The sequence below is a fragment of the Sus scrofa genome, chromosome 2, assembly GCF_000003025.6.
Source record: "Sus scrofa isolate TJ Tabasco breed Duroc chromosome 2, Sscrofa11.1, whole genome shotgun sequence".
In the NCBI taxonomy this organism is placed as follows: domain Eukaryota; kingdom Metazoa; phylum Chordata; class Mammalia; order Artiodactyla; family Suidae; genus Sus; species Sus scrofa.
Genome location: NC_010444.4, coordinates 62,711,481 through 62,724,543, shown reverse-complemented (window position 1 = coordinate 62,724,543; position 13,063 = coordinate 62,711,481). Strand labels below are relative to the sequence as shown.

At 37.0% G+C, this 13,063-nt stretch overlaps 1 protein-coding gene and 1 pseudogene across 1 annotated transcript; one reads left to right on the top strand and one right to left on the bottom strand.

Annotated features, from left to right (window-relative positions):
- On the bottom strand, positions 79-1,035 carry LOC100521001 (annotated as a pseudogene).
- Positions 11,317-12,273, top strand: LOC110259621 (olfactory receptor 7C2-like). Its single transcript, XM_021085101.1, has one exon. It carries the CDS (start codon positions 11,317-11,319, stop codon positions 12,271-12,273), a length of 957 nt encoding a protein of 318 aa, XP_020940760.1.

The window sequence follows — 13,063 nt, the reverse complement described above, 5'->3', positions numbered from 1 at the left end:
GCAAATTTTATTCCACAATGATCAAAGAATCACAATTGCTTTTTCCAAAACTTTAAGCCATTCAGCAAGAGCACTACATCACCCCCGGGAAAACTGGGCCTTTGTATCTGGCATCAAACAGAATCTCTTCAGAGCCCTCTTTATGTCTTTATTCCTCAGACTATAGATGAAGGGGTTCAGCAAGGGCATGACCACAGTGTACATCACTGAGGCAATCACACTTGAGTGTGAGCTCTGGGTAGGAGAAGAGCTGAGGTATAACCCTAGGCTTGTACAATACAATAAGGAGACAACCAAGAGGTGAGATACACATGTAGAAAAGGCTGTGAACTTCCCCTGAGCTGATGAGATTCTATGTATGCAGGAGACTATTTTAGAGTAAGAATAAAGGATACCAGTAAAAGGACCACCAGCCAGCAGGACAGTTGAAAAATACACCACCATGTTATTGAGAAATGTGTCAGAACTGGCAAGTTGTACCACCTGATTGAGTTCACAGAAAAAGTGTGGGATTTCCAAATCTGGACAGAAGGACAATCCTGATACCATTAAGGTGTGTAACAAGGAATACCTGGCCATCAATATCCAGCACAGCAGAACCAACAGCCCACAGAGTCAGGGATTCATGATAACTGAGTAGTGCAGGGGGTGGCAAATGGCCACAAACCTGTCATAGGCCATCACACTCAGGAGAATGTCATCTAATCCTGCAAAGAGTATGTAAAAATATATCTGGGTGATGCAGCCATCAAAGGTTATGACTTTGCTCTTATTCTGAATGTTCAAAAGCATCTTTGGGATGGTGGTAGAGGTGAAACAGATGTCTGTAAAGGACAAATTAGAGAGGAAGAAGTACATGGGTGTGTGGAGGTGGGAGTCAGAGCTGACGGCCAGGATGATGAGCAGGTTCCCAAACACAGTGATCAGGTACATGGAGAGAAAAAATCCAAAGAGAAGAGGCTGCAGTTTTGGTTCCTCTGAAAGTCCCAGAAGAAGAAATGTTGAAATGTGTGTATTGTTGTTCCCTGGTTCCATATGGTGGATGTGACTGCCAGGAGAAAGGAAAATAACATGACTAATTTTTGCACAGCTGGGCCTAACTCACAAAGCTGAAGTAGGGAAATGTCCCTATTGCCATCAAGAATTTGATTTTAACATTTTGTATACAGATAAGTTCCCCTTGAGTTATGTCCCATTTCATCTCTGACTAGGAATTTTTGTCCCATTCCCAACATATGCCAGAATTATTGATGTGTTTGTAATTTTAATGAGAAATTCTTCCATACACTTGAGAAATATATATTGAGTTATAAACCATGTTCCAAGAACATATAGGTAATAAATATAGTACTCAAAAAAAAATCTCCTGAAATGCAAGGTTAATGAAAAATGACCTGCAAATAAAAATTGACACACTGTGTCAGAAGGTGACAGATGCTATGAAGAATACAAAACCAGGTGTAGAGGAGAGAGTGTTTGGAGATATTATTTGTGCTGAACATTCAGGTAAGGCCAAAAAACAAGGTGATAGTTGAACACAGACTTCAGGAAAGAGAGAGAGAGAGCTAGTATGATGTCAGGAGACATATGTGCTTAGTAGAGCGAATGGTTGCTGCAAAGGACATGAGAAAGAGACTTATTTCATACATTCAAATACAAGCAAAGAAGCCAGTGGGACAGAGGAATGAGCAAGAAGAGGAGTGATGAGAGATGGTGTCAGAGGATGTTGAGAGACACTGTGGCCTCCCTGCTACAGCCTCAACTTCAGTACAAAGAGAATCCCTTGTTCACATGATGTCCCCTGTAATTTATTAATTCTGGTGCAAAGTCATTGTATGAGCTAAAGCAGTTCCCATCCTTCAGTACCATCTGTTGATTGAATTCAGACCTCGGAACTCACCTTAATATATGAATACAGGTGCCTCTGCTTGGAGAATTGCACTAACACCCACAAGGCACACAACCAAACAGCATGGCCTCCTGGGCTGTGTTAGTACCACTCATTTCTCATCCAGAAACACCCTCCTTAGGCCATGAAAGTTTACAGCTCCAACTGGTCATATCATATTACTTTACTCCTAAAGAATGTATAAATGGTACATAAAAGTTCCAGTTCACAAGGTCCTCATGCAGCAATAAACTTGTTACTTTTTGGTAGTGACACTTTCTGCTCAGTATAGAAAGAAGAAAAATTAAGTGTGAGCAAGAAAGAGAAAGAGAGAGAGAGGCACAAAATGAACGTATGGACTTGGGGGGGGGAGATAATTATCTAAATAAAGTGAATAACCTCATATGACCCTCGACAGAGTGTGATGAAGAAAAGCTTCCTTAGTTTGACAGCATTCCAACTCCAGTGACATCTTCTTGATGCCTAGAAAAAAATAATAATGAAATTTTTTTCTACACATAGAAAATTTTTTCTGCAGATAGAATATCCCAAGAGAAAAATAATCACAGGTATAAACTAACAACTCAGAATGGAAAGATACAAAATACAATAATACTGGGTATATTTTCTCAACACACTTTTGAGAAAAGTTGAAATCAGGGATATGATGATGTTAGAAGTCTCCTTTTCTCCTGAGCCTTTTCCCTATTTGTCTGTTCCAGTTAATTAATAAGATCCTTGGACTTAGGTTCCACTTTTACTGGAAGCAAGGTATGCCTCTCATTCCTTTTTCAAATTGAGCTTCCATGAATACCATTTAATTGTCTATGCTGATGCTTACATCACCGAGTGCAATGTTCACTTTTTCAGCATCATAAATAAATACATAATTAGAAAAGTAAAACAACTAGTGACCTCTGGCTTCTGGGCTATGCTGGGGTGGTGCTCAGGAGACCTCAAGTACATGTTCTTGGCTTCCATCCTCTCTGATCCTGTCCTACAGTGTCTGCTCAGCTCTTGGACTCACCTACATGCAGACTTTGAAAGGAAGCCTTCCATGCAGAAGTCAAAATTTCTCGTTGAATTTGTCTGATGATGCAGACCATGTTTTCCCTTAAAATGAGACAATAGGAGGAGATCAAGTATTGGTCTCCCGTACAGATTTTGACTGCAACATTAAAGGCCATGTCCTATCTAAGCAAAAGTTGCAGAGGCTGAGGGACTGCAGCAGCTTGTATATCTACAGCTTCCTACATCTGCTCATTAGGCCTGTTTTCCTGTTATTATTCCAACCACTAACTATATGAGTTCCATTAGAGACACTGGTCTGGACAGAATGGAATTTTTCTGCTAATTCTCTATCCCTAGGAGACTACACTATAAGCTAGTGAATTCAGTTTGTATTGCCCCTTCTCCATGAACTTTCCTGGTTCCAAAGCGTTAAGCCTCCCATCACATCATCTCATTATTGAGTTCAAACTTTTTCAAAAGTATATTGAGGATTGGTCTTGAATATGTTCCTTGGATATTCAAAGCTTTGGTTATGGAGGTCACAACCCCTGAAATCTCTTTAAAAAAAATGCTCTCCTCTTCAAAAAGGAGGGTAACTTTGCTCTTATTATTTGCTCTTACATTAATATAAAAGCATGTGTTCTTTACTACTTGGACTTATGACATTTTTTTCCAAGCCAATCAGGGATTTCATACTTACACAAGTTGACTGCCATTTGGTCTCTAATTATAAGTGAGAAAGTTAAATGCTTGTAATTAAAGAGACCTATTTAGATATTTTTATACACCATAAATGAGCTTAGCATATGATAGGGATTGACGAATTTAATTTTAAAATAATGCATTCCTTTGGAATTCTTTTAGAGAGGTACTGCTTTTATGGACTCCATTCTCTATTATAGAAATGAGACTTAGAGTTACTTAACGTTGTAAGGTATTCACCCAGGAAGGGATGGGATCTTGATTGGAATCTGTCAGGATGCTCCCAGTGCTTGAATCTGGAGCAATGGTTCTCTCAACTGGAAATGATTTTCCCCAGGAATATTTGTCCATGCCTGAAGAAATGTGGCTAATTTCATTTAAACCGTGGGACCACACCCAACAGAAATAATTGTCCTGCCCCAAATGTCAACATTGAGAAGGTAAGAAAAACCTGTTCTAGACAAGCACTTGTCCAACTTCATTATGCATACAAATCATCAAGGTTTGTAGTTCAAATGCAAGTTTTAATTAAACAAGTTTCTAGTGATTGAATTCCTTTATATATGTATATATTTTTTAAACAATACTTAAATTTTTTAAATTGTATCCGAATACTTTTGTCTCACAAATTTTTGTTAATCTCAGGTATACTACAAAGTAAATCATTATTGCATGTACCTATAGCCATTCTTTTTCAGATTCTTTTCCCATACAAGCTACCACACAGTACTGAGTAAATTTCCCTGTGCTAAACGGTAGGTCCCCATTACCATCTATACCATATAAAGCAGTGTGTATATATCAATCCCAACCCCATAATTTACAATCTCCCCCACATTTCCTATTTGATAAAAATGTTTGGTTTTGAAATCTTTAAGCCTTTTTTGTTTTTTAAGTTCCATTTTATCATTTCTATTAGATTTCACATATCATTGATCAAATATAAAATTTGTCTTTCTCTTTCTGACAATACTTTATTTAGTATGATGATTTCTAAGTCTATCCATGATGCTGCAAACATTATTTCATGCTGTTTATGAATAAGTTATGTTCCATTGTGTATATGTACCACATCTTCTTTATTTAGTCTTCTGTCGATGGAAATTTTGGTTGCCTCTACATCTTGGCTATTGTTAATGGTGCTGCAGTGAACACTGGGGTACATGCATCTTTTCAAATTATGGCATTCTCCAGATAGATGCCCAAAATTGGAATTGCTGGATCATATGTTAGTCTATATTTAGTGTTATTAAGGAATCTCCATACTGTTCTCCATAGTGATTACATTCCCACCAACAGTGTAGGAGGGTTCCCTTCTCTCCACACCCTCCCCAGCATTAATGTTTGTAGCTTTTTTGATGATAGGCATTCTGACTGGAGTGAGTGATACTTCATTGTAGCTGTGATTTATATTTCTCTAATAATTAGTGATGAGCATTTTTTCAAGTGTTTTTGGACATCTGTATGTCTACTTTGGAGAAACGTTGGTTTAGATCACCTGACCATTTTTTAATCGGGTTGGTTTTTTATATAAATATGTTTGGTAGGTTTGTATATTTTAGTGATTCATATAATGTTAGTTGCGTGATTTTCAAAGATTTAGTCACATTTTGTGGGTTGTCTTTTCATTTCATTAATAGTTTCCTTTGTTCTGCAAAATCTGTTAAGTTTAATTGGGTCCCCCTTATTTATTTTTTTTACTTTATTACTCTTAAGAGTTTGATCCAAAATATATTGCTGTGATTTACATCAAAAAGTATACTGTTTTACTCCAGAAATTTTATTGTATCTTGTCTAACATTTAGGTCTTTAATCCACTTTGAGTTTATTTTTGTGTATGGTGTTATAGAGTGTTCTAATTTCATTCTTTTACATGAAGCTGTCCAGTTTACCCAGCACCACTTATTGAAGAGACTATCTTTACTCCATTTATATTCTTGCCTCCTTTGTCATAGATTAGTTGACTGTATGTGCATAGATTTATTTCTGGGCTTTCTATGCTGTTTCATTCATCTATATTTCTCCTTCTTTGCTGGTACCATATGGTTTTTGATGTAGCTGCAGTATAGTCTAAAGTCAGGGAACCTGATCCGTCCAGCTCCATTTTTCTTTCTCAAGATTTGACAATTTGGGGGTCTTTTCTGTTTCCATACAAATTTGCAAAAAAAAAATTTCTAGTTCTGTGAATTGGTAATTTGATAGAGATTGCACCAAATCTATAGATTGACTTGATTAGTATAGTAATTTTGACAGTACTGATTCTTCCCAGCCAAGAATATGGTGTATCATTCCCTCTGTGTCCTTCTGTGTCTTTTAATTCCTTCCTCAGCATCTTATAGTTTTCAGAGTAAAGCTCTTCTTCCTCTTTAGGTAGGTTTATTCCTAGGTATTTTATTCTTTTGTATGTGATATTCCCTCATGATTAGAGTCCAGTTAAGCATTCTTGTAGAAATATCATGTACATGTTATGTCTTTCTCAAAAGGCACAGGGCATCCATGTGTCCCATTTGTAAGCCTGTTAACTTTGTGTGGTTAAGATGATTTCTGTCAGGTTTCTCCACTGTCAAGACACTATTTTTTTCTTTGAAATTAATAAGTATATCATAAGGAGATATTTTGAAACTAGGTGAATATTTCATTTTACATCATACGTTCACCCTCTGGTTTTGAGTCATTGGTGATTTTTGCCTAAAACACCTATTATTGTAGTGGCTGCCAAAATGTTGTTTTTTTAATTCCATCAGTATTTTTGACTTTACTGATTAGATTTCTCCTGCAAGGAAGAGCATTTTCTTCTAAAGGAAAACATTTTTAAAAAAAAAGAAAATACAACCCACAGAATGGGACAAAATCTCCCCCAATGATGCAACAAACAAGGCCCTAATCTCCAAAATATACAAAGAACCCATGTCAGTCAACAACAACAAAAAAAAACCCAATCAAAAAATGGGCAGAAGACCTAAATAGACATTTCTCCAAAGAAGACATACAGATGGCCAAGAAACATATGAAAAAAATGCTCAATATCATTAATTATTAGAGAAATTCAAATCAAAACTACAATGAGGTACAACCTTACACCAGTCAGAATTGACATCATTAACAAGTTCAACAAATAGCAAATGCTGGAGAGGGTGTAGAGAAAAATGTACCCTCATCACTGTTAGTGGGAATGTAAATTGGTAAAACTACTATGGAAATCAGTATGGAAATCAGTATCAGGAAACTCAATATAGAGTTACCATGTGATCCAACAATTCCACTACTGGGCACATATCCAGACAAAACCTTCATTGCAAAAGATACATGCACCCCTATGGGCATAGCAGCATTATTCACAAAATCCAAGACATGGAAGCAGACTAGATGTCTATTGATAGATAAATTATTAAGATATAGTACTTATACACAATAGAATAGTACTCAGCCATAAAAAGACAAACTAATGCCATTTGCAGCAACATGGATGGAACTAGAGTTTCTCAACTAAGTGAAATGAGCCAGAAAGAAAAAGACAAATACCATGTATCACTTATTTGTGAAATCTAAAATGTGGAATAGATGATCCTATCTAAAAACAAACAAACAAACAAACAGATCATGGCCAAGGAGAGCAGACTTGGGGTTCACCAGGGGGAATGGGGAGGGGTTGGGATGGATGGGCATTTTGTGGGGTTTTTGGAAGCAAACTCTTATATTTGGAATGGATGGGCAATGGGATCCTACTGCACAGTACAGGGAAATGTGTGTGATTGGATCACTTTGCTGTACAACAGAACTTGATGAAACATTGTAAATCAAGTAAATTTTAATAAAAATAAATGTAAAAAAAGAAAAGAATCCACTGTGAAGGTTAGAACTTGGGTTTGGTATCAGGATTCAAATTTAATTCCTGGTCTGGGAACTTCCAAATGCCATGGGGAGTACATAAAAAAAAATCAGTCAAACTAAGTGCTTGTCTGTTCTTATTTTCTGACAGAGCTTTTATAATGTTGATTATTACTTTAAAATCAGTCTCTTCTGAATTAGTAAGGATGGGTTGTTCCTCTGAACTAGAGTACTGTGGACTGCTCAATGCACTTGTTTTGACCCTGTAAAACTATAAATACCTGTAGAGTCCTGCTTGTAGAGCCAGCAATCCATGTCCCACCATATTTCTCTCACTACATGACTGGAACTTTCTGTAGATTGCACCCTCCTGAGTGTGAATAGCTGTCACTGGAAATGGTTTTGTTGGGAGTTGGTTGTGTCCCAGATCCCTAATAACAACTCTGAGTCTTTGAGACTCACAAAGTACTGAACAACATGTCATCATGTCCTTGATAGTCAAAGAAATTCCATCTGAAATGTCAAGGAAATGCTCATGGGAGAGGACAGTGGAGATGATATCCATGGAGAAAAGCACATCATGATTAAGGGGCCTGGGAAGGGAAGCACATATCTCACATTCAAGATGCTCCTATGGGTACAAAAGTAGCAGAAAGAAATTTCATTTCTATTTTGGCTCCCCCACTCATGGGAACCAAATTGCTCAGAGACTCAAGTATCAATGGAATAATTAATTTAATGAATATTTGTGAGACTTCAACCTCTGAAGACACAGAAATGGTAAATATGCCCCTTACTCCTCTTGTCTACATCTCCACTTTTCCAGGAAGAAAGGAGTTCAACTCTGCCATTTCAGAGACTTGATGCCTGGTGCCACCTCCCTGCCCTTCCTTGGAGCTGAGTTGAACATCTATCACCCAATGAAGAAAACACCCATGGAACTAGAGGTTCACTGGTAACATTACCGTACTGCTACAGGAAACAGGTATGGAGGCAGGCAGAACTCTCAGAGTATTAACTTCAATGGCACAAATGGGGATAGTGTGATGGTGAGATTCTATCTGCTAAAGCATTCTACAGACTTCAATTCCTGAGTCTCTTTCAATCACTCTTCCTCTCAGCTTCTTCCCCTCTCTTCTTAAACCAAATTCTGAGGAGCTCTCATCTTCCTAAGGGAAACTGACCTCTCAGACCCCAACATCTCTCCAGAGTTTCTTATCCAGTATACAGACATCTTAGTCATTCTTCGGGAGCCATGCTGGTGCCTCTATTCTCTATTAAAGATGCTCCTTATTCCTTTACCTATCAAGTGTTATTTATTCATTCATTCAAACAAGCAATATTCCCTGGGATTCCACAAAATTATCACTTACAAGTTCATTCATACATCTTCTGATATTAGTTAATGATTCTGTATCTCAGCTTCAACTTTTATAAAATGGGGGAAATGGTAGTATCCTTGATAGCATTAGCATGAGGGTTAAATTTAAGGAGATAATGTATTTTAAGTTTTTAATTGGTCCTAAGAGCTAAAGAGCATCTACACATATTAATCATTATCACTGCATTACTGCAAACTCATATTCATTATTTAAATTTTAAAAAGACTGGGAGTTCCTGTCATGGCTCAGTGGTTAATGAATCCAACTAGGAATCATGAGGTTGCAGGTTCAATCCCTGGCCTTGCTCAGTGGGTTAAGGATCTGGCATTGCCATGAGCTGAGGTGTAGGTTGCAGTTGCAGCTTGGATCCTGCATTCCTGTGGCTGTGATGTAGGCCAGCAGCTACAGCTCCAATTTGACCCATAGACTGGGAACCTCCATATGCCATGGGAGCAGCCCAAGAAATGGCAAAAAAAAAAAAAAAAAAAACGTGATATTCAGTCGCTGCCAGAAGTGATGAGTGAAGTGATTTAAGGGGGTCAAAAGGAATAAATCTTAGCTTATTTAGTAAATTTATCACTCACTAACTGGGTATTGGCAGTTTTCCTGTCACTGTCCCTAGAGATTTCTATTTTTGTTAAAACTTGAATTGATCGTGATCTTTTTTCTAAGAGATTAACTCTATGTATGAACACTACTGTTCTTTGCTCTTGCACACACTTTTTTAATTTTAATTTTTGAATAATTTGAGATTTACAGAAAAGCTACAAAGATGGTACAGGGAAATCCTGTAGTGATGAAAACTTTTTAAAACTAGGTAGACGAAATGGCTGAATGTCACTTTTAGATCACTATGGGTTTTTTTATACATGTGTTTTATATCAACTGCCTTACAAAAATTATATCCAGTGACAAGAGATTTTCAGCTAACAATTCATTATCTGCAGCCCAATCTACCATCTTCAAACATGGGAATTTAGAACTCATAATTCTTTTTCTCTGGCTATTTTGGTTAGAACTTCCAGGATGTTGATAAATAAATGTTACTGATGGCAGATGTTCCTTTCTTCTGGAATACTTAAAAAAGTCTTCTAATGTTCCTGCCACTTACTGTGTTTCCACCATGGCACTTTTGGAAATACGTTTTGGTGTTTATTTAATTCCTTCCTTAATTATTGATCTGTTGTCCCCTATGCGGAACCAACCAGTGAAACAATCAATAAATTCATTTCTTAGAGATTTTCAGATTTTTAACATGAAGTTGGAAATATTGTCTTGCAAGGTATTTTCTTATATATATTTTTCATTGTTCTCTTTCCTAATTTTAGGCATCTGTTCTTTTTCTTTCTTGTTTCCATTAAATATATGATTCTCTCTATTTGACTTTTGTCAAAGAATTAGCTCTGAAATGTATTTCTCAGTTATAATTTTTTATTCTCTTTTTTATTTTTATTCCTGTATACTTCTACTTATTTTTATTACAGTATACTCTTTTTCTCATAATATTTCCATTATGGTCTATCCCAAGAGACTGTAGATTGTATTCAGTTCCCTGTACTATACAGTAGAGTCACTTCGCCTATCCATTCTAAATGTAATAATTTGAATCTACCTAAATCAAACTCCCCATCCTTCTTTTTCATTCATTAACCCTGATTTAGCTCAATTTTCTGTTTTAAATAGTTATGTTTTATAGAACTTTTATTAACAATATTTTCAAATTTTAAGGGTTGGTTTCTTAAGGATAGATTACATGTATGTCCAGTCACACTTTCTGAAAGATACAGTAGAAAAAAATGAATCTAAAAATCAGAATTCATGTTAACACACAAAGATGACCCCTGTCCATGTTTAGGTGCATGTTGTTATGGGCAATTTTCCCTTGGATTTCTGCAAATATGTGTCAGATTATAAAGGACAGGTATGCTGATTTAATTTCTCCATTCTAAAAACCAAGTAAATTACCTTCTCTATAAGATTTTGAGGTTTCATTTTTCTTTCCACATGTTGGAAATCTGCATACTTAATAGTTTTTAAAAGGTTTTAATTGCAGCATAGATAAGTAGCAGGAACAAAATTTTCTCAGTCATTACCCTTTATTATCTTATGCCTTTTTCTAAGTTAAGGTGTTAGTCTTGCTATGAGTTACAATTAAGTCTTTATAGATTAAAAACATTAATTTTTATCAATGAAGTAGATCATTTTTAAGCCATACTTTTCTACATGGCACATTTTCTCATATGGCCCAATCAATTATCTTTTCTTTCCTTATATCTACCAAACATTTTTTTATTCAGAGACAACCACTGAACCTAGAAAAAGATTTTCCAGGTACCCAATGTAACCACAATTTGTCATTGAGGGATAAAAAGCGTTAGCTCACATGAATGACTTAATGAATTCCCTGGGTTTGGATTAAGGATATTTCTATCATTCTGATGAATTCTTATTTGGAGTAAATGCTGATTTTTTTTTTACTGCATTCTAGACAAACACAACAGCTACATGGAAATAAGAAACCAAACAAGATACTTTCTCCTCCTGGGATTCACAGAAGAGCCAGATATGCAGCCTCTCCTCTTTGGGTTGTTTCTGTCCATGTACCTGACCACATTCACTGGAAACTTGCTCATTATCTTGGCCATTATCTCAGACTCTCACCTCCACATGCCAATGTACTTCTTCCTCTCCAACCTGTCCTTTGCTGATATCTGTTTCACCTCCACTACCATCCCAAAGATGCTGATGAATATACAGACACAGAGCAAAGTTATCACCTATGCAGGCTGCCTCAGCCAGGTATTTTTTTTCTTTGTGTTTGGATGCCTGGACAATTTAATCCTGACTGTGATGGCCTATGACCGCTTTGTAGCCATCTGTCACCCCCTATACTACACAGTCATCATGAACCCCCAGGTGTGTAGGATGCTGGCTCTGGGGTCCTGGTGCATCAGTGTCACAGGCTCCCTGCTTGATACTTTGACCCTCTTGAGGCTGTCCTTCTGCATGAACATGAACATTCCACACTTCTTTTGTGATCTTCCTGAAGTCCTAAAGCTTGCCTGTTCAGACACCCTCATCAATAACATAGTAGTATATTTTGTTGTTGTTGTTCTAGCTGTTTTTCCTCTCTCTGGGATCCTCTTTTCTTATTCTCAGATTTTCTCCTCCATCCTGAGAATTTCATCATCCAAGGGCAAGCACAAAGCCTTTTCCACCTGTGGGTCTCACCTCTCAGTTGTTTCCTTGTTCTACGGCACAAGCCTTGGGGTCTACCTCAGTTCGGCAGCAACTTCATCCTCTAGGACAAGTCTGGTGGCCTCGGTGATGTACACCATGATCACCCCCATGCTGAACCCCTTCATCTACAGTCTGAGGAACAGGGACATGAAGAGGGCCCTGGGAAGACTCCTCAGCAGAGTAGCATCTCTCAGTGATGGGGTCGTAGCAGGATTCTCATAAGGAGCAAGCCTCAAAGGATTGATAGGTATTCCTCATGGATCTAGAATTCTTCCAAACATTATTCTCTCCTACTCCTGTAATCAAAATATCTTACTGTGCCTTGATTTGATCATGTTTAAATACACTGTATTATTTTTCTAGGGCTGCCATGACAAAGAATCACAAGCCAGGTGGCTTAAATAAAACATCTTTCTTGTCTCACAGCTCTAGAGACTAGAATTTGGAAATCAAGGTGCTAGGAGGATTGGTTCTTTTTGAGGGATGTGAAGAAAAATCTGTTCAATATCTAGTTTCTTTTGGCTTGCTGGTCATCTCTGGCATTCCTTAGCAAATAGAAGCATCACCCTGATCCCAGAATTGATCCACCTGTGCATGTCTGTGTGTGACAATGTGCAAATTTCCCCATTTCACAAGGATGCCAATCATATTATTTAAAGGAATAATCTACTCTACTGTAAACCTAATCTTAACTTGACCAATTATATCCATAATAAACCTATTACCAAATAAGGGCAAATTCTAAAGTTCTGGAAGTTAGGAGTTTAGCATATGAATTCCTGGGAAGCAAAATCGACCCATTAAAAAAGAGCTACATCAAGGCTAGCTTCAAATGCAATGTATGGTCAACCAACATACTAGGAAATTTTTCTGTTTTTTTTTTAATCAAGTTTTATTGGAATATAGCCATACTCATTTGTGTACATAGTTTCCATAGTCACTTTCATGCTGCAAAAGTAGATTTGAGTAGTTATAGAAAAAGCCTAAAATATTTATTACCTGGCCTTTCACT

Coding starts and splice junctions, on each gene's coding strand:
- LOC110259621 (XM_021085101.1), top strand. CDS start 11,317: ATGGAAATAAGAAACCAAACAAGATACTTTCTCCTCCTGGGATTCACA.